Genomic DNA, 26,542 nt, shown 5'->3' with positions numbered 1-26,542 from the left:
AATCAGTATTACCAAGAGAAGCAATTGTATTTCTTGTATATGCTATGCTCTGAGGGTGCAAGGAGACTAATCTCCCAGGATGGAGAGAGAAATGGGAAAAGACACAGCAGCAAGATGGAGCAGGGCCAACGAGACAAAAGGAAGTAGAGAGATCAAGGAGAGAAAGCTTCTTGGAATGTCCTAAGCTACACTGGAGGGACATGCTTTCGCATCATCCCCCGGACTCCCAATATATATATGACCAGGTATCAGTAGACTGTGGTCTTTCTTAAAATGAACTAGAGGTGGATGTACCTGGTGAATGAAGTTTGAGCTTCAGGGCCACTCACTTGAATACACCCTTTTCAGGGGTTTGGGAGTGGCCCCAGAAATATGTTCACCTGGGCATGAGTTTTTGCAAAATTTATAAAATTAAGATATTTTCATTAAAATCAATTAAGACTGCTGTCTTTTCAATCCCAACTTCTCTTCTGTCACACTGCCTCTTGCGTTAGGTGATGGTGGAATGACTGGCAGTGTGGCTAAGGGGAAATTCAGAGGGGATCAATTCTGCTGGCATCTGTGGGATATATTCACGTGGCTTAGAGTCATTTCCATTTATCATGACATATTGTTAGATATCACTAAAATCACTGCACATGGTGACTGCAGCCATGAAATTAAAAGACACTCCTTGGAAAGAAAGTTATGACCAAGCTAGACAGCATATTAAAAAGCAGAGACAATACTTTGCCGACAAAGGTCCGTCTAGTCAAGGCTATGGTTTTTCCAGTAGTCATGTATGGGTGTGAGAGTTGGACTATAAAGAAAGCTGAGAGCCGAAGAATTGATGCTTTTGAACTGTGGTGTTGGAGAAAACTCTTGAGGGTCCCTTGAACTGCAAGGAGATCCAGTCAATCCTAAAGGAGATCAGTCCTGGATGTTCATTGGAAGGACTGATGTTGAAGCTGAAACTCCAATACTTGGCCACCTGATGCAAAGAGCTGACTCATTGGAAAAGACCCTGATGCTGGGAAAGATTGAGGGCAGGAGGAGAAGGGGATGACAGAGGATGAGATGGTTGGATGGTATCACTGACTCGACGGACATGAGTTTGAGTAAGCTTCGGGAGTTGGTGATGCAGGGAGGCCCGGTGTGCTGTGGTTCATGGGGTTGCAAAGAGTCGGACACGACTGAGCAACTGAACTGAACTGAACTGATTGTTCGACATCACCCATTGTACCACCTCACTCGGCATCAGTGATGAGGACATGTAGGGTCAGGGATTATACTCAAATATGAAAACATGCAATTGAGTCCAGCCTTAGAAGAGCATGGAGGAGGAACAGGTTTAAAATGTACACTCTCGAAAGGTGGCCTGTGGAAAATGCTTCAGATTATTATCAGGCCTCTGTTTCTCTTCTGTCAGAAATATATCCAATGAATAAGATGATGCTCTATATACTTACATATATATATAAAAGTTGGTTTTGTTTTTTTTTTTTACTAAGACTTCATAGTTTTTAGAGCAGTTTTAGCTTCACAGCAAAACTGAGGGTAAGGTCCTGAGATCTCCCGCATCTCCTGCCCTTACACACACATAGCCTCCTGCATAGGAGTGGCCCACGGATTACAACTGATAAACCTACACTGACACATCATAATCACCCGAAGTCCACAGTTTACATTGCAACTCATTCTTGGTGTTGTGCATTTTACAGGTTTGGACAAATGTACAATGAAATCTCCATCACTGTAGTATAATACAGAATATTTCACTAGGCTAAACAGATCCTCTGTGCCCCTTGATGCTCCTCCCTTCCCCAGTCCCTGGCAACAACCAGTGATCTCAGTCTCTCCACAGTTGGCCTGAAATCTGGATCTGCCCCTATAAGGCCACATGCCTGTGTTCCTACTCAAATGTCACAGGGCATACTCTTACATTTAGTATAAAACTAGTATTTTATTTATCAACTAAGCTATTGTATCTTTTTAAAAACAAATTAAACTGCAGGAAGATACACCATGTCTACCCTGAGGCTCTGTCTACAACTCTGGGGCATTTTATTAGTTTTCTAGTTTGAAAAGTATAGATCCAGGGCTTAGCATACACAAGTGGGTAAGAACGGCTGAAAAACATTATAAGTTGGGGCCAATGCATTAATGGTGCTGCCTGCTGTTTACAGGAGTTTGAATTTTATTTCCAGAGAGTTGTTGAAGGGTTTTAAGCAGATCTTGTTTTAGAATGAACTCGGTGACAGTACTAGGAAAGGATTAAACTGGGGAGTAAATAATATGATAACTGACTGTGAAGCTATTGCAATAGGCTTTGTCCAGGACTACAGGGACTTGAATTAGATCTATGAAACAGAAAAGGACAGGAGGGAACAGGTCTCAAGTGTTATCAAAAGGATCGATAGCCCTGTGACTAAGAGGATGTGGAAAGTAGGTGAGAGGAAGCTGCCAAATATTCTTGCCTGAGCACCCAGAGAAATCATATGGCTGATAATTAGTTGGAGAATGCAGCATAAGCAGATTTTCACAATATAAATATTAGCGGCAAACGAGTTGGAACTGTTGCCTTAAAAAGTTTTGTATGTGTTCCTGTGTATGCATGGTTGAGTCCCTTCACTGTTCAGCTACAACTGCCAAAACGTTGTTAATCGGCTCTTCCCCAATAAAAAATAAGAAGCTTCAATAAAAGAAAGTTCTGAATGCTTTAAAAATAGACTTTTAAAAAATTACTGCTAAATTGCTCTTTTATAAGTATCTTGGCATGTCTTTTTCCCCATAGAGATGTCAATTTTGGGGTTATGAATTATATCCTGAGTGACCTTTTAGCAACAAAAAGAATCTTAAAGTAAATCAGCCAGCCAAATTTATTTACTGAGTATTAACTGAACATTTATTCTAAAACTAGCACATAGATAAGCTTTAAGTTTAAAATGAATTCTGCTTTTTAGTGTAGGGTTGAATGCAGTGTGTTATATTTAAAAGCAATTAAAGAAACCAAATCAGTATTTCAGGTTTATGAAAAAGAATCAAATTATAAACCATTGAGAACAGAAGAACTTTAGAGGTCATTTAATTAGCTTTCCATCAAAGCTTGACTCTCCTGGTCTCCCTTTTTGGTATGTCAGCTCTCCACATATTTGAAGAAAGCTCTATTGTGTCCCCTAAGACTTTTCTTTCATAACAAGGCCCTGCTTCTATTCATAACCCCCTACATAATGTCGCCTGACATCCTCCTAACCATCATGGCCATTCTTCTCCCGACAGGCTGTTTTTTGAATTTCACTTTAACTTCAGAATTCAAAGCAAATTATTAAATCAATACCCTTCAGACACATTTATTTAAGCAGGCATAAAACAACTTAACCATATCCAGTCCATATTTTACTATCAGGTCCTTACAAAATAATAGGAATATATGTCATAGTTGACAATGTTTATCGCATTCTCCTGATATATAGACACATCCTTATAAAGGCAACTGGTCTAAGAGTATAAACAGTTTATCTCCACTTTCTGTTTTCTAAGTGCTCCTAAGGAATCAGTTTAGGAAGATGTTTTGAAGAAATACTTATCTGAAGGTAAGAAATTCCTCTAGTTTTATTTCTGTCAAAAAGAAAAAAAAAATAGGATGGTGGAAAGGAGAAACCCCCTGAATTTTAGCCATGAACCCAGTTAAAATTTTAGTGCGTAATGAGTAGAGTTGAACATTCCAGTCTGATAAAGGAATGTGTATATTTATGTTTGAGTGTTTTCATTCATGTATCACCAAGCAGCAATTATGCTTAATGATGAAAATCTAGTGATATTCTCATTAAAGTGAAGAACACACAATTACTGATTACTGGCAATATGGTGCTTAAACCCTTTTCTTGAAAAGTATGATGACTGTAATCAGATAAAAATCAACTAGCTATATAGACTTTTTAAATAGGAAGCAAAATATAAGTATCTGAGGTTGATTTGTCTACCTAGACTTAAGAAATTTTATCTGTGTAAAATAATAAAAAGAGTGATTTAAAATGAAAAAAAAACCAGAAAAGATATTTTGGTAACTTTTTTCAGGACCAGGAAGATGGAGAGTGCAATTTATGAAACTGGGGGAAATACCTGCATGTTCTCCATTTGTTTTCTGTTACCTAATTGTCCTGTATCACTCAGTGTCCGCTGAGTAATTCTCTTGTATTTGAATACCATCATCAATGCAGGAAGAGAAATGTGAAGTTTTTTTAGAACACTTTGGTGCTCTTACAATCAGTTCACTTCTTTGGGGTTTCAAGTCTTTTACCAGTAGACTTCTTTTCTCCCTCTAGAGATTCTTTCTCAGAGAAGGCAATGGCACCCTACTCCAGTACTCTTGCCTAGAAAATCCCATGGACAGAGGAGCCTGGTAGGCTGTAGTCCATGGGGTTGCTTAGAGTCGGACAAGACTGAGTAACTTCACTTTCACTTTTCACTTTCATGCATTGGAGAAGGAAATGGCAACCCACTCCAGTGTTCTTGCCTGGAGAATCCCAGGGACGGGGCAGCCTGGTGGGCTGCCGTCTATGGGGTCACACAGAGTCGGACACGACTGAAGTGACTTAGCAGCAGCAGCAGAGATTCTACTTGACAGAGAAAGATAAAACCAAACCACCTTAACCATGTTTTCTTTTTATAATATTAAATGCTTTCCTATAGTAGATGTTTTCCCCACTGCTGAGTGTATCTTTAACCAGAACAATAACTGTAAATGGCCCCTCTCTCCCTCCAGTCGTCATTTTATCATTTTTTTCTCAAGTCTCATGTCATCCGAGGTTTAAGCTTCCCTTTTTCTTACACTGGCCATTCTTTTTCTATTAATGATGCTTTCCTACTTTCTTTCACTATGCCTGTCAATGTTGCATCTGAGTCCACCAGAAAGAACACACACACCCTATTGATTGTGATGACTCTCTTTCCCTTTTTCCCCTTTAAAATTATGGGAACCATTCCATTTTTAAAACTTTAATTCCTCTAATACTGTATTTCCATTCAGAGTCTGGTCATGAAATATTATCTAATTTTTGTCTGAGTGTTTCAAAATTGAGCTTCCTAAATTTTAGTGTGCACACATATCTAATTATGTTCAGGCTTTCCTTCTCTGTTTATCAAGGGCTCCATCTGGCAAAGGTTGGTATCTGCTGGATCTTATTGTTTCTGTTTCTCGAACTGAACAGAATTATGTCACGTTTGCCTTACTGCTTCCTCTACCTTCTGAGAAATTATCAGGTATTCAATATAAAATATCCTCAGTTACTCTCTTTTAAGCAGAACAGGGTTTCCAATATGAGAGAGCAGCTATGGAGTCATGGATAAGTAGACCCACTGGGCTTAATCCCAGCTGCACTATCCATAATTTTTTCAGGCTTTGCACCTTAATTTCTCTGTAACTTAAAGAAACAAGTTATCCACGCCATGAGCTATGTGGCATTAATTTAGCTAATAAGAGCCAGGGTCTCTATCACTAGCAAGCTAAGCATCTCACAGAATTTCCTCTTAAGATAGCCAGAGTTCTTTTCCTCCTGCCATCAGTCCACCAATCCAGTTGATACTAATGACCTTCAGCCATTATTTCCAAGCCTGCAGTTCATCAAATCTACAGCAGCAATAGAAATAATGGGGACTGTATTGGGTGTGGTAGTCTGAGAAGTATGATTCCTAGGAGAGATATATTTCATAGGTATAGAGACAGGAAAAACCTTCATAACAATGCCTATTGGGGGCTGACATTTTTCATGTATTCTATTCACTTAAGTGGCAGACAACTAGGCTATGTAGGTAGATGAAAATGCCATGCTATCCCATAGGCCTGCAGTGGATATATGCTACACATTATTGTTAATTGGGATGTTAGTATGTACATGGACCTTAAATCAGTCTCTATATTTAAAAAGAAAATTCTAACTAAGAACAAAGCAAGCAGAGCAAACCTTCACAGCTTCATGTATTGGACAACCCAAGGCTCCAGGGAAATCTCATTCCAGGATGAGTAAATAATTTTTGAAGCATCAATACAGGATACATAAGGAGAAACAGTGAAGCCTCTTTAAAAAGATACTGATTTTGAAAATTACTAAGAGGCCAGAAAAAAATTTTTTTTAACTTGCTTAGAACTTAAGTAGAATTAAGAAGGAAGGCAAAGCCTAAGGAAAGAAGTAAAATAAGGCCCAGAAGAATGCTGTCTGAAGGAACTGTCAAAGAAACAAAAGCAATGGGGAAAATATGTAACAACTGAAATCTGCCTTGGAAGCCGTGATGAGCAGAATGACAAAGCTGAAACTCCACTGGCTTCAGCTGACTCAACTGACAGGGCCTTCAAACGCGAGAAGCTGTGGCAGAATGCACGGGAAAAAGTCAGAGAACTGAAAACAAGGAAGAAAGTGTGGTTCTTGTGACCACAGAAGACAAGGTACAGTGATCCGTACTCATAATACTGTGGTATCTCTGATTCTAAAACAATGGGAAAATAGCAAAGAAAATACATATGATTGGACAACTCAGAGAAGCAGAGCACACTATGTCTGTGGAGTTAAGAATCCAAGTAACACATTTAAAGGAGAAAAATAGTTATAACTATATATCTATTCAGCCCCAATTTTTACATTACAGAAATAAAAATGTTAAACACCTATAAGCATCCAAGGTGAAGAATAAGTTTACCTGAATGGAAAACAGTATCAGGCTAATTTCTGTAATATAAAATGTTAGATGATAATAAATTATTTCCAGAGTTCTGGTGTGAAAAATAATATCTGGCAAAAATAATAAATTATTTAAGAGAAAAAGAAATAAAAAATATAGCAAGCAACTAAATTATCAAAAAGTGGAAAATATTTGAGACCAAAAACACAAAGGGAAAAGAAATTAGGGAGAATATAATGGATATATGGGAGATACGAGGATCCAGTAAGTTAGGTGGTATTTAGGAAATAAAGAACCTCCCTAAATGGAAAGAAACAGAGAGGCATTAGGATGCAACTGAAGAAAAATTTTCTGAAATTAAGGAAGAAATAAATATTCATGTTGAAAGAACACACAACTTTTCTAAGCATACAAGATGCATATTTCAAGAAAATAGGTTTTACTACAAATTAAAAATGTAAATCACATGACGTTGTGACAAATATTTCATCAAATACTATAGAGGATAATATCTTTAATAGGAACAAAGCTCTCACAAATCCACGAAAAAAAAAAAAAACAGAAAAACAAAGAACATGAACAATTTATAAGAGAAGTAAGAATGGTCAACTATATAAAAATGTATTCAAACTCTGGTTTCATTAAAGAACCAGCAACAGAAACAATAATAAATCACTGCATGTGATGGCTAATTTTATTCATCAACTTGACTGGGCCATGGGTTGCCCAGATATTTGGTCAAATATTATTCTGCCTGTGTTTATGAGGGTGTTTCTGGATGAGATTAGTATTTAAATTGGTAGATAAACAGAGTAAAGTAGAGTGTTTTCCCTTATGAGAATTCTTCCTACCTGACGGTCTTTGAACTGGGACACTGGCTTTTTTCCTGCCTTCAGACACCAACTGAAACACCACCTCTTCTGAGGTCTCAAGCCTGCCGGCCTCTGAAGTGGAATTACACGATGAACTCTCCTAGGTCTCCAACTTGCTGACTTTGCCAGCAGATGTTGGTAACTGCTATCCTCTGTAATGTCATGAGTCAATTCCTAGCAGTAAATTTCTTTCTTTCTTTATCTATCACCTGTCTATACCCTATTGGTTCTGTTTCTCTGGAAAAGTTTAATGAACTGCGTTTACCTATCAAAACCATAAAGCTCATCATAATCAAGACTAGCACTGTCGTTGGGAGACTGGTATTCTCCAGAAATATCATTAAGATTAAATTTTCAACCTTTCTGGAAGACTGTTTGGCAATATTTCTAAAATTTTCATATTTTTAAATCCAGTAATTTCAATTCTTTTCTTTTTATTTTATTTTAAATTTTATTTTATTTTTAAACTTTACAATATTGTATTAGTTTTGCCAAATATCGAAATGAATCCGCCACAGGTTGTGATGTAGAAATGTGACACAGCACACTTACTGCAGATCTTTTAAATATTAAAAATGAGGGAAGGAAAGAACTTAAATGCCCAGTGCTGGAGAATGGAAAATGCACTATGATAAAGTCTATCTTGAGACAAATATTGTGTGATGCCATTAAAGTGTGGAGGTATACGAATGGCTGGAGAAGGAAATGGCAACCCACTCCAGTATTCATGCCTGGAGAATCCCATGGATAGGGGAGCCTGGTGGGCTACAGTCCATGGGGTCACAAAGAGTTGGATATGACTGAGTGACTAACACTCTATACCAATGGCATGGGAAAAGCTAACGATGTAATATTAAGTGAAATAAGGAGATAAAACTGTGTGACCTCAATTTTACATTAAAAAAACAAAAATCTATAAATTAGAGAAACACACACACAACTAGAAGTGCTAATATTTGAATGACAGGAATGATCTGACTTTTTAAAATTACATTTTCTAAGTTTTCCATAATTTCTAAAACAATGATTAATTTTACAGTAAAAAAATGTTACTTTAAGGACAAAAACAGCAAGCAGATTCCTTGCTCTTGAAAAGCTAAAAGCTAGAAAATACAATCCCAAAATCAACTGTCAAAATATTCTTTTGAGCCAGGAGTAGTTTCCTTTAGTCACCAAATATCCTGTTGGACAAATTGTTTGTATTTGTGGGCATTTCCTTTTTAGAGACGTCAACAAAACTTCCTCTATAAATAATTGATTTGTTTCCTGAACTAATACAGGCTTGACCATTTGTGGTTGTATGAGCTTTTTTAGTCTTCCAAATGAGAGTTTTTAATACATTACAAGATTCCCTGTAACACAGAGCATCTGAAAATGAAAGTTGATCAACTCTTCCATTTTATATGTAATATTTTTAAAGGAAATAAGCAAGATGAAATGCAATTCACAAGCATCTCTCATTACAACTCCATCTCCTGCAGTTTTACAACTACCTCTTTCCTAATGCTTTATTCAGTTTGATATTTCCGATGCCTAAATTTCTAGCACTCTGCATTAAAAAGTAATCATTATTCTTCCTGATTCTGCCTCTAGTTAATAAATTAGGAGGAACACAGACTGAGAGTCTTGTGGCAACACGTTTTCACCATTGTGACCCTGAGTAAATCACTTTAAATGTTCCCAACATGTTAACTGTACTATTATTGTACTTGGAAAATTTAATTAGCACACAAAACACTTAAAATAATTCTCTGAAACAGTCTAATATCACACAAAAGCTTATCTCATACATTAAAATGGAAATTTTCCTTACAAACAGATAGATGTGTTAATAGAGAAATAAAAATTCAAGGGAGACAAAAGCTAATAGCCCTAATATAGTGCACCTCACCTCCAAAAAACTGAAAAAGAAAACAAGACAAAAAGAATCATCTCTTCAAATTATTGGAAAACATGAACAATCAGAAAAATTAATGGAGAGAGATGAACAAACAAGTCATAAAATAAATAAAATGGTAAATAAATATACAAATGATATATAAATGTACAAATGTACTTAGTATAACATCTGATACATAATAAATGAAGCTATTAAAGTATATGTGTGCATGTGTGTGTGTGTGTGTATATATATATATATATATATATAAATAAAACATAGGGGCTTCCCTAGTGGCTCACTTGGTTACTAATCCATGTGTAATGCAGGAGACCCAGGTTCAATGGGAAGGTCCCCTGGAGAAGGAAATGGTAACCCATTCCAGTATTCCTGTCTGAAAAATCCCATGGAGAGAGGAGCCTGCAACTCAATGAGTTGCAACAAGTCAGACACAATTGAGCAACTAAACCAAAGCACCAGAGCCTGTTGAGTGGTGAATAGATAGATAAGAACGTCTATGTGCATAAACATATAAAACATATCTATCCTTACATGTATATATAAACATATGTATCTCATGTTGGCAAGTACTGAAAAATATTTTATAATGCCCAGAGTTGTCAACAATGTGCTGTTAACAGGCTCTGTCATATTTTGTGTGTGTCACTTTTGGAAAACACTTTAGTACTATCTTTTAAAGTACAAAATTTTATGTCTTCTTTGAATGAGTCATCCCACTGTTCAAAATTCATCCTACGGCAAACAATAACACAAGCATACAAAGATACCTATATAGGGAAGTTAATTACAACAATGTTACAAAGAAAAAATGGAAATAGCTCAAAAGTCTACCAATAGAAGGTGGGTGAAATACATACAATATTGTAGTACAAAATGTGGTTGATATATGCTAATATACAAAATTGTCCCATAAATAAAAATTAGACTGCATGGGACTTCCCTGGTGGTCCAGATGTTAAGGCTGTGCTTTCAATACAGGGGGCACAGGTCTGATCCCTGGTTGGGAAACTAAGATCCCACATGCCGGGCAGCAGGGCCAGAAGATAAAAATAAATAAAATAACAGTAAGAATAATAAAAGACTTTAAAAAAAAAGAAGTACTTGAAAAAGGAGATTGCAAAATAGAACACTCCTGTTTTTGTTCCGAGTGTGCATGTATGTGTGTATGACCAAGTGCATATACAAGTATTAGAATATACACAGAAAAAAGGTAGAAAAATATGTACCAATATCTTTCATATGAAGTTATAGGTGAAGTTATCTATTATTATATTGTTATTATAATGAGTATTGAGACTTGGAAAAAGATATTATTGATACTACTGAAATAATCATAAATAAAAATATTTATTTGACACTACTCTGAGAATGGAGAAACAGTGGAAACAGTGGCTGACTTTATTTTTCTGGGCTCCAAAATCACTGCAGATGGTGACTGCAGCCATGAAACAAAAAGACGCTTACTCCTTAGAAGAAAAGTTATGACCAAGCTAGACAGCATATTAAAAAGCAGAGACATTACTTTGCCAACAAAGGTCCGTCTAGTCAAGGCTGTAGTTTTTCCTGTGGTCGTGTATGGATGTGAGAGCTGGACTATAAAGAAAGCTGAGCGCCGAAGAATTGATGTTTTTGAACTGTGGTGTTGGAGAAGACTCTTGAGAGTCCCTTGGACTGCAAGGAGATCCAACCAGTCCATCCTAAAGGAGATCAGTCCTGAATGTTCATTGGAAGGACTGATGTGGAAGCTGAAACTCCCATACTTTGGCCACCTGATGTGAAGAGATGACTCACTGGAAAAGACCCTGATGTTGGGAAAGATTGAAGGCAAGAGGAGAAGGGGATGACAGGGGATGAGATGGTTAGATGGCATCACCAACTCAATGGACATGAGTCTGGGTAAACTCCGGGAGTTGGTGATGGACAGGGAGGCCTGGCGTGCTGCAGCCCATGGGGTTGCAAAGAGTCGGACATGACTGAGCAACTGAACTGAACAGAACTGAACTCTGAGAATAATATTAGAATAAATCTAATTGCTTCTGAATATAGAAGAAAACATTTCTTCATCTTTCAACATAGATGAAGTTAATGTTCTATTATTTTTCACAACTTGTGATCTTCCCTAAAAGGAGTTCCTGGAACTAAACAGATACTTAATCTTTCACTTCAGGTTGTACTTACATTTAGATAAACTATAAAAGACCAGCTTTAGACTGAATGCTTGTGTCTCTCCTTCCCCCAAATTCGTATGTTGAAACTCTATCTCCCAATGTGATGTATTTGGAAGTGGCACCTTTGGGAAATAATTACTGTTAGATTAGGTCATAGAGTGGTGCTTTGTGATGGGATTAATGCTCTTATAAAGATAAAGAGGAAACACAGAATTTCTCTCCACATGCACTAAGGAAGGCCATGTGAGGGCAAGACCAGTGAGATGGCCCTCACCGAGAACCTGACCCTGTTGGCACTCTGATGGGGAACTGCAGCCTCCAGAACTGTGAGAAATAAATGTCTTGCTTAAGTCACCAGTGTGTGCTAAGTCACTTCAGTCATGTCCGACTCTTTGCGACCCCATGGACTTAGCCCACCAGGCTCGTCTGTCCATGGGATTCTCCAGGCAAGAATACTGGAGTGGGTTGCCATTTCCTTCTCCAAGTCACCAGTAGTCAACGGTATTCTGTTATATCAGTCTAAATTAAATGAGAGAATATCATAGAAAATTGCAAGTTTTAGAAGCATTTTTTTTCTCATTTATGACCAAAAAAAAAAGAAAGCAAAACAAACCTAATCCTACCTTAGGTTGATAGAAGTTGAATTTCATAAATATTAGAGACTGTATTATTTGCAATCCTAATGTCAAAGATGCAAAACAAAAGGATAGAAATAATTGAAATAATAGTTTCAGAATAACTGGAGGTAGTAAAATGATAAGCCGCCCACAGGAATTCATGAGGTCAACAACATTTAGCCAGCCTTGTCTGATAGATTGCATGCAATTATTACTTCATGTGTGACACATATTCACAGACACTATTACCTAAACCAAATAAAGGCGGTCCAAAGGGGGAAAAAAACAATAGATCAGCATCACTCTTGAACTGATAAAATAATACTAAATGAAAAATAAAGAGAATCCAACTCTACATTAAGAAATAATACAGTGACCAAGATGGAGGTCTTCCTTGAACAGTAGGTATGCTCCATCTAATAAATATCATACATCATGTTAGTATATGGACACACATTAATAAAGCCACACGCTTGTCTCCAAAGATGACGAAAACTGGTGAAATCTGAAGAATGTTTGCAGTGGAGTTAAGTGTGTTTTCTCATAGTTAATTTCCTGGTTTTGAACATTGTACTATGGTTATATAAGTATGTACATATATGTCCTTGGGTGAAGGGTATATGTGAACTTGATAGTTTTTTTCAACTTGTCTGTGTCTAAAATTCTTTCAAAAATAAAATGTAGAAGAAGACTAATATAGATGGATAGATAGAACAAGTATAGAGGAGAGCTACTAAGATAATGAAAAGACACACAAAAGCATGCTTTATGTGGAAATATTTGAACAAATCAGAAATGTTTAGCTTGGAAGCAAAAGAATAGGGACAAACAGGAGGATTATTGAATTGAAATGTTTAGGGGTTTTTTGGTGTGAGTCTGGCAATTAGATTTTGAGCCATAATCTAAAAGATTTCTACTCTGTATGAAAAGCCCTGAGAGGAAATACACGCCTTCTCACAGAACAGTTCAAATATAAGGTGAATGAACATTTGTCAGTGATGCTGTGAAGATTACTCAAGGATTGGATGCACACTGGATTCAAGGCTTTATCAAGTTTCCTTTTCATCAACATGCCCCTTTCTCTGTGAAGAAGAGAATCCAGGGACTTAAGCCATGAGGGATGTAAGACAAAGCACCAGTTGGAATTTTTCTCACAGAGATGCAGCAATAGTCAGAAAAGCTGAAGCTGGTGTTAGGGGAGCTAAAGCTAACATGAGCAAAGAGAATGAGGTAAGGGTGGTAGAATGAGTTGTAAAATCAGCAGCTATAAAAGGTCAGATAAACTGAGTATGTTTAGAATAAGAAGTTCAAGAAGCTAATGAGTCTTTGAACAGGAGCTTGAATCATGATATGCTTTTGAGGACATGACTGGAAGTTTATTAAGGCAAGCTGGAGATTTTCCAACCCTTTGGTTCCATGATTCTAAGACCTTGTGGGGAAGCAAATACTCAATATTTATTTTGGAGTTATGAAAAAATGAAAAATGCTAGTAGAACGCTGCTATTTCTATCCGTGCATTTCTCTCTCTGTGTGTATACACACATCCATGTGCAATAATAAACCACCCACTTGAGAAAATCCATGCAGAGATCCTGACAACACCTCTCTTCCATAGACTTACACCAATTTTCTCTAATCCTCAGATGATTTTCTCTAATTTTCTCTAAGATGATAAGTAAATAGGCTTCCCACATTCACAACTATTGTTTTCAATAAAAATAAAGACTCTCACATAATATCACATAATATCATACGCCCCATTCAGCACCATTACTTCTATTTAGTTCTAATTTAGAGTATACAGATTTGTCTTCCATGTTAACAAGGTTTCTGCTAATATAGCTAGCAAAATTAGATTGTTTTCAGAGGATTGCGTTATTTATAAAACAGGTAATTCAGTTCAGGAGCAGGATAATCAGAATAGGTTATAATTAAGATTTGCTAAGAATATTGAAAATAAAACATCATACCAAACATACTAAGAAACTAAAATACTGAAAAACTTAAAAAAGAAAAGTAATCGATTTTTAAATTGTCAGGCATTTTTTTTTATCACAAACAAATACATAGCTTAAATAGAAGAGAATTCAGTTATGCTTTAGCACATAATATTAATAGCTACTCAATAAGTAATTTGCTGATTTTTCTTTAGGTTTGAATTCATACAACTTAGCAAGAAAGAGAAAAATGCAAGTGATTGGGAAGTACAAAACAATCTATCACTGTTAAACCACTTTTACTGTTATTGACATTTATTAATCTGTCAGGGTCTTAGAGCTCAGAGGTAGGAATACTGGAATATTGAGATAAGTTAATTCACTGTCCTCCCCTCTGGCACTCATTCTCAGTCATTCTATCCTTCCACAGTCACATAACTGTGGCCCCAGATTAATAGCAGATTATGTCTTTAGGGACAATTTCTCAGGCCCATATTCCTTTGGCTTCCATCCTGGCTCCTGACTCAGTGCTATACTCTCTTTCCTCTGCACTTGGTATGATAAAGCTAGAGATTCTTCTTCAGATTTTTTCCTTTCCCTAAAGCAGCTGAGAAGCTAATCCAAGAAAAATAGGTGGCTACTTCCAAAGACACTAAATGTAAACCACTCAATAGGGACTACCTCTGGGTATTCTCAATAGACTTATGTCTGGTAACTAATGGAAATCAATCAAGGATAGATTTCATTTACTTTAGCTTTACTTTAGTTAAGCACTGTTGAATTATAAGGTTAAAAAACAACTAGAGGAGTTTCTAGCACAATTGTCAAGAAGTTATGAAAATGTCTTTTAAAAAATCTTTAAAGTATGTAAGTCTTCTTTTGTTAACTTTTAGTATAATTTTTCATAGATTCATAGGATTACCTGGTTCAGTGACAAAAGAAGCAGTAACAAGTCTATACTGGGTGTTCTACTTCATAGACAAAACTAAATTTAATATTTTATAGGCTCTTTAAAATCTTTCTCCAAATCATGTTGTGCAATTTAGGTCTAGATTGCACAGCAGCAGCAGTGGATTTTTGAATCTAGACCTAAATTGCACAACATGATTTGGAGAAAGATTTGAAAGAGCCTATAAAATATTAAATGTAGTTTTGTCTATGAAGTACAGCACCCAGTGCAGACTTGTAAATCCACTAGCCTTGGTGAATTAGAAGATTTTATCTATCATATTTGTATAAGAAAACTTTTTCCTTATAAGACACAACAAATCTCACACAGTATTTAAAATGTTGAGACATTAGTACCATTTGGTGACTTCTAGGTATTTTAGAACAGGGTTTCCCAGGAGGCTCGGATGGTAAAGAATCTGCCTGCAATGTAGGAGACTTGGGTTCGGTCTCTTGGTTGGGAAGATCCCCTGGAGAAGGGCATGGCAACCCACTCCAGTATTTTTGCCTGGAGAATTCCATGGACAGAGGAGCCCAGTGGCCTGCAGTCTATGGGGTCACAAAGAATTGGACATGACTGAGAGACTAACACACACGCAAGTATTTTAGATACATTTTGCTAATAATTTTATGGTGTAAAATTTTATTATACATACATTATTGCATAGAGAAAGCATGAAAGTTTCCTCTAAATCCACATTTGTATACACTTACCTTAGTTGTTAAGGCTTTTCTTTTTTCTGGTTCAGTTACTTCCATCAAGGGAAAAATTAAACCTTACATTCTTCATAAATTTATTGTTTTTAACATATATTCTGGCATTAATCACTGACCTCCAGGCTGAATTTCAATTTGCATAGATAACTTTATCAAATATTCATAATATAGTATGATTGGTACAATCACAGGATTTATGAAAAGTTCTGACTCTACCAAGAGTATATATGAGGTAGTGCTTTAATTTGAAAATAGATACTTCAAACAGCTGATATTTAAGCTGATGTTTAGAGGGAAAAAACAGGTATTTGGGGGGCAGACATAAGGAAAGCATTTGAGATTAATAAGATATAGGTAAAGGTGCAGGCATAAGAGACCATGGGAAATATCAAGGGACTTAGTAACAAAGGGCAACCAGAAAGGATGGCTGGGAAGGGTGCTAAGGAAGCTGGTTCAAGAGTTCAGAGTCAACTGTGGATAACCTAACATCCGTGACCTTGAGGTGATGAAAAACAACTTGAATTTTAAGCATCAGAGTTATATACTCATTTCCATATTCCAAAATTTAGTGGATGGGTTATAAAAGGAAGAAATTAGAGATAAGAACACAAGTTAAAAGGTAATCCAACAGACTAGACAAAGATGACACAGGTGACCTGAAGAGATGGTGATGCAATAAGAAATGAAAATGATTAGGAAAACATTTAAGAGGTGGGCGAGGACACAATTTGTGATTAATAGGATGTGAAATGTAAGGGGGAAAAAAGTAGAAAAACTCTCAAGTTCACAGCTTGAGAACCCGGGAAGATGGTTGACTTTTCATACAGACTGTAGGTCAAAGCACATATTTAAGAGATTAATTTTAACCTTGCTGAATATAAGATAGCTGCGTGTCATCTGGTAAAGATGTTTATTGGACTTCTGAGTAAATAATACATGGGGACAATATTATTTGGGGACAAATAATAGATGTCCCCAAACTACACTTATAGAGACCTTCTCCAAAAAAACACATAATAAAAATATCAAAAATCAAAGACAAAGAAAGAATCTTAAAAAACAGCCAGAGAGAAAAAAGCTTGTAACCTACAAGGGAATCTCCATAATGCCATCTGTGGATTTCTCAGCAGAGACCTTAGAGATATCCCAGTAGAGAGTGGAATAATATATTCAAAATGCTGAAAGAGAAACCTTCCAACCAACAACACCCTCCTACTTGGCAAAGCTGTCAGAAAAGACCAAAGACCAAAGGAATTCATCATTACTAGGCTCATTTTACAAGTAAAAGCTGAAAGGAGTTCTTCAAGCTGAAAGGAAAGGACACTAATTACTCACATGAAAATATACAACATACTGGTAAAGGTAAGCATACAGTCAAATTCAGAATATTCTGATACAGTACTTAGGCAATGTGTTGACCATGTAACTCTATTTAAAAGGTTAAAGGACAGAAATATTAAAAATAACTATACTGCATTCATTTGTTAATAAATATATAATATAAAGAGATGTAAAGTGTGACCCCAAAAAGTAAAAGGGAGAAGTAAAAGCAGTTTTTATATATAAATGAAGTTGTTATTAGTATAAAATTTAACATTATATAAGTAAGATATTTTATTGTAAGCTTCATGGTAACCATGAGGCAAAAATCTACAGTAGACTCATAAAGGATAAAGAGAAGGAAATTAAAACATATCACTATGGAAAATCACCAGTTCAAAATGGAAGATTAGCAAGAAAAGTGGAAAAGAACAAATGAACAATAAAATAGTCAGAAAACAGTAAGATGAATCAGTAAGTCCTTATCAATAATTACTCTAAATGTAAATAGATTAAATTCTCCAATATAAAGGCACAAAATGACGGATAGATTTTTTTTTTAAAAGACCCAAATATATGATGCCTACAAGAGATTCACTTCCCCTTTATGGACACACAAGGGCTTAAGTGAATGAATGAAACTGAAAGTGAATAGGAGTAGTTATATTTATATCATACAACTAGACTAACTCAAAAGGTATAGCAAGAGATAAAGACAGTCATAATACAAGGATAAAGGGTAAATTAATCAAGAGGATATAATAATCACAAATATCTGTACCCAACATCAGAGAACCCAAATATACTAAGCAAATACTAACCAATCTAAAAGGAGAAGTGGACAAAAATACAGTAATAGTAGGGGCCTTCAACATCCCACTTTCAACAATGGATATATCACCCAGCCAAATAATCAATAAGGGAATGTTGGACTTGAGCTATTCTTTAGACCAAACGGACCTAAAAGGCATACAGAACATGCCATCCAACAGCAGTAGAATATCTACTTTTCTCAAGTGCACACAGAACATTCTCCAGGATAGACCATATGTTAGGCCACAAAATCAGTCAACAGACTTAAAAATACTCAAACCATATCAAGTATGTTTGCTAACCACAATAGTATGAAACTAGAAATCAACTATAGGAATAAAATTGGAAAATTCACAGATATGTGGAAATTAAACAATATACTCCTAAGCAACCAATGAATGAAAGAAGAAATCAAAAGGGAAATTAAAAAAAAAATCTTAAAAATGGAAAAAATATACCAAACTTAAGGGGTGCTGCAAAAGCAATTCTAAGATAAAGTTTATAGTGATAAAAGCTTACATGAAGAAAAAAGAAAGATCTCAAATAAACAATCTAACTTTAAACCTCAAGGAACTAGAAACCCAAAGTTAGCAGAAGGAAGGAAATAATAAAGATCACAAACTGTTGGTGGGAATGCAAATTGTTAGAATCACTATAGAAAACAATATGGAGGTTCCTCAAAAAGTTAAAAATAGAACCATTATAAGATCCAATCCCACCTCTGGGTATACACACAGAGGGAATGAAATCAGGATTGTGAAGAGATATCTGCACCCCCATGTTCATAGCAGTGTTATTCACAGTAGCAAAGATATAGAAACAACCTAAGAATCTGTCTATGAGTGAATGGATAAATATGTGAGATATATATTGCAATATATACAATACACTACAATATTATTCAGTCACAAGAAAGGAAATCCTGCCATGTGCAACAACACGGATAGATCTTGAGGGCATTATGCTAAGTGAAATAATTTAGACACAGGAAGATAGATATTATATAACCTTATTTATATGAGGAATGTTTAAAAAGTTGAACTCATAGAAACAGAGATTAGGATGGTGGCTGCTATGACCCAAGGATGGGAAAAGTGGAGAGATGTTGGTCAAAAGGCACAAACTGCTAGTTATAAATAAGTTCTGGGGATCCAATGTATAGCATGGTGGCTATATTTAACAATAATATATTATGTACTTGCAAGTTGTTAAGAGAAGAAATCTTGAATGTTCTTACCATACACACACACACACACACACACACACACAACAATTATGTGAGGTGATGGAAGTGTTAACCAATCTTATTGTGATAATTAATTCACAACAGATGTGAGTATCAAATCATCACATTGGATACCTTAAACTTATAAAATTATATATGTGAACTATATCTCCATAAAGCTGAGGAAATTTATTTTAAATAAATAAAATAAATACACAGTACCTAGCACATAGTAAACAAAGCAAAAAAGATAAATAGAATAAATAAAAAAAAGAAAAAATTAGATGAAACCTAAAAATAAAAATAAAATAAGGAAATGAGCAATGAAATTGCAAACAAATGCACAATTGAGAATATGAAAAGTCAAAAGTTGAACTTGGGAAAAAACAACAATATTCACAGGAGACTGATCAAGAGATAAAAAGTGAGAGAAGATATTAATTATTAATATCAAGAATGAAAAAAATATCCATTCCTACAAACACTAAAAAATTTGAATAGGTAGATGAAATAGAAACATTCCTAGAAAAAAAGACAATATATCAAATTGACACAGAAAGAACTGCATACAGAAAATATTAATAGTTGTATATGTTTAAAGGAAAATGAATCTGTAATTAAAAGTCTTCCTGCAAAGAAAACATGAGGCCTAGCTGGGTTCATGTGTGACTTCTTCAAAAATAATAAAGAAGAAATAACACCAAACTTGTAAACTTTTTCAGCTAACAGGAAAAGAGAGATCACTTCCTGGTTTTATCTAATTATCATAATCTTGGTTCCAAGATTTGACAAAAGCATTGTAACAACTTGAATATATTAACGCATTAGAGATCTACTTAGGAAAAATTCTTAACTGAAGAAGTTTTATTATTACAAACAACTATTGCACAACAGATGTCCTACTATTTTACAACCACAAATCCTATCATCCCCAGAGGAAAGGCATGTTTTTAAATGATTATATAAGCATAAAATATTTTTCATAAATACTAAAAAAATAACATAGTAATTATTCTTTCTACATTGAGATTAAAGTAATATTAAAAATACACACTTTTCAAAAATCTGGAAAAATTCACATGAATATTATATGTGAATGAAGAAGCTAAATAACCTATACTAACCAAACAAAGTTTCAATAATCCTATAATATTAAGATTGGGTAAAAGGTTAATATATGTTACATTTCATTTATTATAGCTGAGTTGGTTAAAAAGAACTTTCTGCAAAAGCCTCAGAGGCAAATATTTTAAAACTCAGGTGATTTGGACCTTCTTGTATAGTTTATTTTTACTAACATCACTTGCATTGGGTCCCATTTATCCAGGCTGGGTGTATCCACATGTGATGCTAAAACTGCCACCAAATAACCCTGTTTCACCAGGGAGCTCATGAAAGAGATGGCTGAGGGCCCCCAGGACTTGTCTCATGGTTACGTTGTATCTGACAAAGAAAGATGCAGAACTTTCTGAAATTAATCCTGGCAGTCCAAGATTTAAATTAATGTCAGGAGTAGTAAAGGTCATAAGGAACTTATTTAAAACAGAAGGAGAATCACAGATGTAGAAAACAAATTTACGGTCACAAGGGGGTGGGAGAGGGGAGGGATAAACTGGGAGACTGGGACTGACATATACACAGTGCTGTATACAAAACAGATAACTATAAGAACCTGCTGTACAGAACAGGAAACTCTACTCAATACTCTGTAATGCTCCATCCAGGAAAAGAATAAAAAAAAAGAGGGGATATATATATATATATATATGCCTAACTGATTCACTTGGCTGTACACCTGAAACTAATACAACATAGCAAATCAACTATATTCCACTATATTTAATTTTATATTTTAAAGCCATTTATTTATATCTCTGGCTGTGCTGGGTCTTAGTTGTGGCCTACGGGATCTGTAGCTGCAGCATGTAAACTCTTAGTTGGGAGAGGTGGGCTCTACTTTCCTGACCAGGGATTGAACCCAGACCCTCTGCACTGGGAGCATGAAGTCTTAGCCACTGGACCACCAGGGAAGTCCCTCCAATAAAAAATTTTTAAATGTCATAATATAATTGGAAAAAGACACAACTACTCCTTTCTGGAAGATTAGGCTTTAAGAATTGTATATGGACGGAATATACTGCTGCTGCTGCTGCTGCTGCTAAGTCGCTTCAGTCGTGTCCGACTCTGTGCGACACCATAGACGGCAGCTCACCAGGCTCCCCTGTCCCTGGGACTCTCCAGGCAAGAACACTGGAGCGGGTTGCCATTTCCTTCTCCAGTGCATGAAAGTGAAAAGTGAAAGTCAAGTCGCTCAGTCGTGTCCGACTCTTAGCGACTACTATATTTTAATAAATTGTTGTAATACTACAAATTAATGAGCATGAAGGAATCTTACTGAATTTAAATAGAATGACAAAATTACTATATACGGTATCTCAATAAGTATGTGTGTATTACATAGTTAATATCCTTTGGTCAAATGGCATGCAGGATATCAGTGTGTGACTACCCATGTGTGAAGTGTATCTGCACACGTGGATAACAAGCATTGATTAAGTATATAATGAATGATTATAACTGATTGTAGGCAAAAATAACATTGAAATAACTTCTGCTTATATAGTACTTTCATTTTAAAAGATTTTTCACATCTATTACCTAATTATTTTCTTCATGATAACCTGTGAGATAGAGAGGTACTACTGTCCTCAGAAGATTGCAACTAGGCTAATTCTTTCTCATTCACAAACGTTACTTTGTCCTCTAAATCTTCATTACACCAAGGGAGTTGATTAACCTTTATTATCACAAAGGTTTTTTTGAAGGGGTTGAGTGGTCCTCAAAGTTGTGAGACACCAGATTCAGGATTAAGACATGCATACACATGCATGTATAAAGATCTGTTAGATTTCAAGGCTACAGTGAACTTTAATAAGAATCTATCAGAAGGACCTAGCTGACCATGGCTCCTTCCCATGTACTCTTGCAGCCACTCTCCATTCACTCCAAGACATAGTCTTTTTGTATTTAGGTACCTTATGGATGATGGTACCTGCCAAACTCTGCTCCCCCTCCCAAAAGCATCAGACTCCTTAGACGATGTGCCACTCTCCAAATTATCGACTGATTAAATTATTGATCAAAATGTTCATAGTACCCTGACTGCACTGGGTATTTCTGGTTTGTCACAATCTAACAAACTAGACTATGGTGAGGTATCGATATAAATGGCTATGAACTGTTTGATATACAACCCACCTGAGAAAACAGCAAGAGGCTACAGTTCTTTATTTAAAGACAGAATTAGAGGAAGGAGAGATGTAGATGGTGTGGCAGGAAGACAAAGGTCTTTCCTCATGGTGCTTCTTCAGTCAGAACCCCCAGTCAGCGGCTCCCAGCATCTATCAGTAGAGGAGGCTGAGGGGGCAGTGTGCGCTCCCTGGATGTACTTACAGGTCACCGTGGATGAGTCCATAGATCTGTGGCATGCTCTGATGATAGGCTGCTCTCAAAATAACTATGAGGACCACCACCACTAAAGCTGGGAGTCCCCAGCTCAGAAGGAGGAAGAGCAGATAGCGCCTTTCTGTGTGTTCATCATTCATCACCAGCACGTACCAGAAATTCACAGACTAGGGGAAAGAAAAGAGAACATAAGATGAGCAGGTCTGATGGCTCAGGACACACACTCACATGGCTTAGACATGAAGAGTTACTGACCAACAAAGGGCCGGGATCTACTCAACGATTAAAGTTCTGACTTGATTTTTTAATTAGTTCACACATTCATTTTTTTCCATACAAGAAATTCAGGGTATCCCCAAAGTCTGAAAACGTTAGGAAATGCTTAGTGTATTTATGTTACTTTATATTTTGCTTCATTTGTTTTGATTTACTCTCAGTCATAATCAACTGTCATTGTTCTGTAAATGTGTGCTTGAAGAAACCCACGCTGATATTCAAACCTCCTTTCCATGTGAACAGCCTCGTGAGGATGATGAAGTAAACGGTCCTTTGTTCCAGACTTTTAAACAATTTTTTACTTATTGAGAGCTGATCAGGTGGTAGAATCAGACACGGTTCCAGGGAACGGGGAAATGCGATCACAGCCCCAGGTCTCAGTCCCCAGTGGGAGACAGACAAGAAAACAAAGAATGTTTGCACAGAGAAAAATGTTCTGCGATGGGCTAGGTTTTATGGCCATTTTTCTTTCTCAATTTATACTCTTTTTCATTCATTCACTTGATAAACATTCCTGAGAGCATACTAAATTTCAAAGGCCCATCTAGGCACTGGGACTATAACAGTAGCAGAGATGACAGAGGTATTTACCTTCTTGAATCTTCCTTTCCAGACAGAAGGAAGCTGAGGCCTACAAATGTTACTCTTGGTCCCAAATCACACCTAGCCCCGTATGGAAGTCAAATCTTGAACTTATATATTCTGCCTTCTAGTGTTCTTTTTCCAAGAGAGTACTTATGTTTAATTATCATTTATTACAGAAACAACCCTGAAAGTCATATCACACATATTTCACACAATGACACTTATCCACTAGCTAAATCCCCTTCCTCAACTTCATATGGCAGAGAGTTTGTGAGTACAGATTAATCGTATATATAGATTTTTATATGTTACAGGAATAGCTTGGGCAAGTGACACCAATCCCAGTGCCTCAGTTTCTTTATGCATACAACAAAGTTATAAAGATTACATAAGACACTATATACAAAGTGCTAAGCACATAGTCATCGCTGGAAAATGTGATCGCCTCACTTAACTCTCCCATTAAGATGTCAGACGGTGTGAAAGACAAAAGATAAATAGTTAAAGACCCAAAGTACGCAGTGATACAATGGAAACTCTGCTATGTGAAAAACATCATGCCTAATGTTCCTGGGAAGGTTTTCAGATGTTTTACTGAGGCTTCCAAGTAAGAGTCTATCTGGACCAAATTAGCCTTGGGGGATTAGTATTGATTGGCCTAAAGCAGGAAAGGATAAAAATGTTTGGTTACTTGCAGATTTTTGTGTCTGAATTTTATTTCCTGTCAGCACTCCGTATCTTTGTGTACATCTGTTTGTATCTGTAAGTATGAAGCCTGTTTTGAGTTGTTGCTTATGTAAATTTGTTCTGAGTTTTTTTTTTTTTTTTTTTTAATGGTCCAAGAGGCTTTTTACCTCCTTTCTATTATTAGTTAGGTGGTGCTGGTTTACTCCCTAAGTCGTGTGTAGCCTGCTAGGCTCATCTGTCCATGGGATTCTCCAGCCAAGAACTGGCATGGGTTGCCATTTCCTTCTCCAGAGGATCTTCCCGACCCAGGAATCAAACACGGGTCTCCTGCATTACAGGCAGATTTCTTTACCAACTGAGCTATGAAGGAAGTCCTTAGTGAAGGGACATGACCCAAACAGGCGGGACTGGACCAAGTGTCTGATGCTAGAGTGGTCGATACTGTCTGTTTAAAGCAAGAAAATTCATGCCAAGTAAGGATGACTAACCCATCCCCAAAATAAAAGTATGGGCCATTTATTTTAAATAGAATTGTATATATTCTTATAACAGGGTTATTCGGTGGTACAGTTGGCAGAAGAATCAGGAGAGTACAGACTGGTAAATGACTTTTAAGTTGATTCATCATGATAAAGATTAGGGCATTTCCAAAATGTCCACTTTTACACAGATGAACATTAGTCCATCAGTTAGAATCATTGAACCTTTCAGCAGCTGTCTGACCTTTACCTCAGATAAGACTGAGACAAATGTAGTTGCGTTGTCAGATTTATACACGCAATGCTTCTGCTCCAAAGAGCTCAAGGAACAGTGTTGTTGAATTCTTGAATACTCAGTTAAGCAAATCCAGCTCCGAATGTCATGAGCTTTTGTCAATTAAAAAAAAAAAAAAGTATCTTTCTTTCTTTAAAGAATCCAATCATTAAAGTCTACTCAAAGGACAGTATTTACCATTGTATGACTTTTTATTTATTGTGGTTAAAGAGTGGAAACGTTATGTTATGAAACAACATTTAATTATTCTGGGACATAGTACATGGTCTAAATCTAAGAGTTGTTTTGACTAACTCACTCTAAGTTTTCCTTGAATTTTAAATATTTTAGTATAGTATGTATGGGAGGTACGTTCTGGAAAGTGTGCCCAGGTCATCAGCCCTCTCTCTCTGAACCCTGTCTCTCTCCTCACATCCTCCCACCGGCCGCCAACACACGCAATGTATGCTCACGACCCTGCCCTTCTGCCAAAGCTGTGGATCTGGAGAAGCCTGACCCAGGCTGGACCACTTATCTGGCATTGAAAGCCCTGAAATTTTGTGAGAGTCTAGGCTGGCTGACTTAAAAAAAAATAAAGAAAACATATGAACTTTAGTGGTGAGAGTAGCAAAAAGCACAGTGAAGAGATAAAGTGTAGAGAAGAATGGACAATGCCTTCCGTTCCTGCTCACAGCTCCCTGAGGTCCAATGATACAGAGCATGGGTTCAATGAGCTAGCCTATATGCTTACTCGCCCTTTTATGATTTGAATGTTTGCTTAAATTTAGGTTCCTTCATTGTTCTAAAAATTTGAGATACATGTCGCTCTTCTGGAGCATTTGTGTTAAAAGTTCCAGTTACTTCCATTCTCCACAATAAGGTGGGAAGGGAATGTTTGAGATATATTCCTTTCCTTGTAATCATGGCTCCTCCTTTGTATTTGAAAGAGTATCAAGAGACCATTATCTTTGCATGATATTTTTATGTTGACAGATATACAGCATATGTGCCCCAGTATCTATGTTTAACCAATGTTAGAACAAAAAAGTTATGAAAATTCAATATAAGTTAAAGGTGTTATTCTCACCAACATGCTTCATACTGACTGAGAACAGCTTACCACACATACCTATTTCCTGCTAAAGACTAACTGTGAATTGCAATGTCAGTATCTAGGTCTCCAATTACATTTCTAGCTCTAGTTTTAAATATTTTGTTAGAACCATCTTACGGACCACTTCAGGACATCTTATTTAGAGATAAGGAAGCTGAGGTGGTTAGAGAAAAGCATAACTTTTTCATATTTGCATTAGCTATAGAGCAAAGCATCTTGTGAAGACTAAGGTTAAGATGTATTTCCATAGAAAGTCATACAAATACTGATGATTTGTTATTTACACAAGGCTTACATTTTGTCTTCATTCCTCCCCGCCCAGCTGTATGTGTTAGTGGAGATGCATACTCCTTGTTCAAGCTTGGAGATAACCCACTCTCTCATTTGCCAAAACTAAATGAGAATTTACAAAGGACATTCAGAATAGAAATGGCTGAAACATACCCATGAGCCATGGAAGATTAATTGGTGTATACCTTGTAGTACCTAGT

At 36.3% G+C, this 26,542-nt stretch overlaps 1 protein-coding gene across 1 annotated transcript in view; it reads right to left on the bottom strand.

The window, feature by feature from the left end:
- ADGRV1 (adhesion G protein-coupled receptor V1) overlaps window positions 1-26,542 on the bottom strand; it is a 542,489-nt gene that overhangs the window by 156,008 nt on the left and 359,939 nt on the right. Inside the window, 1 exon segment of the mRNA XM_070373127.1 lies at window positions 22,625-22,803. Coding sequence (XP_070229228.1) covers window positions 22,625-22,803 — 179 coding nt within the window.

The sequence above is a fragment of the Bos mutus genome, chromosome 7, assembly GCF_027580195.1.
Source record: "Bos mutus isolate GX-2022 chromosome 7, NWIPB_WYAK_1.1, whole genome shotgun sequence".
Classification (NCBI taxonomy): domain Eukaryota; kingdom Metazoa; phylum Chordata; class Mammalia; order Artiodactyla; family Bovidae; genus Bos; species Bos mutus.
This window is presented reverse-complemented; position numbering and strand designations above follow the sequence as displayed.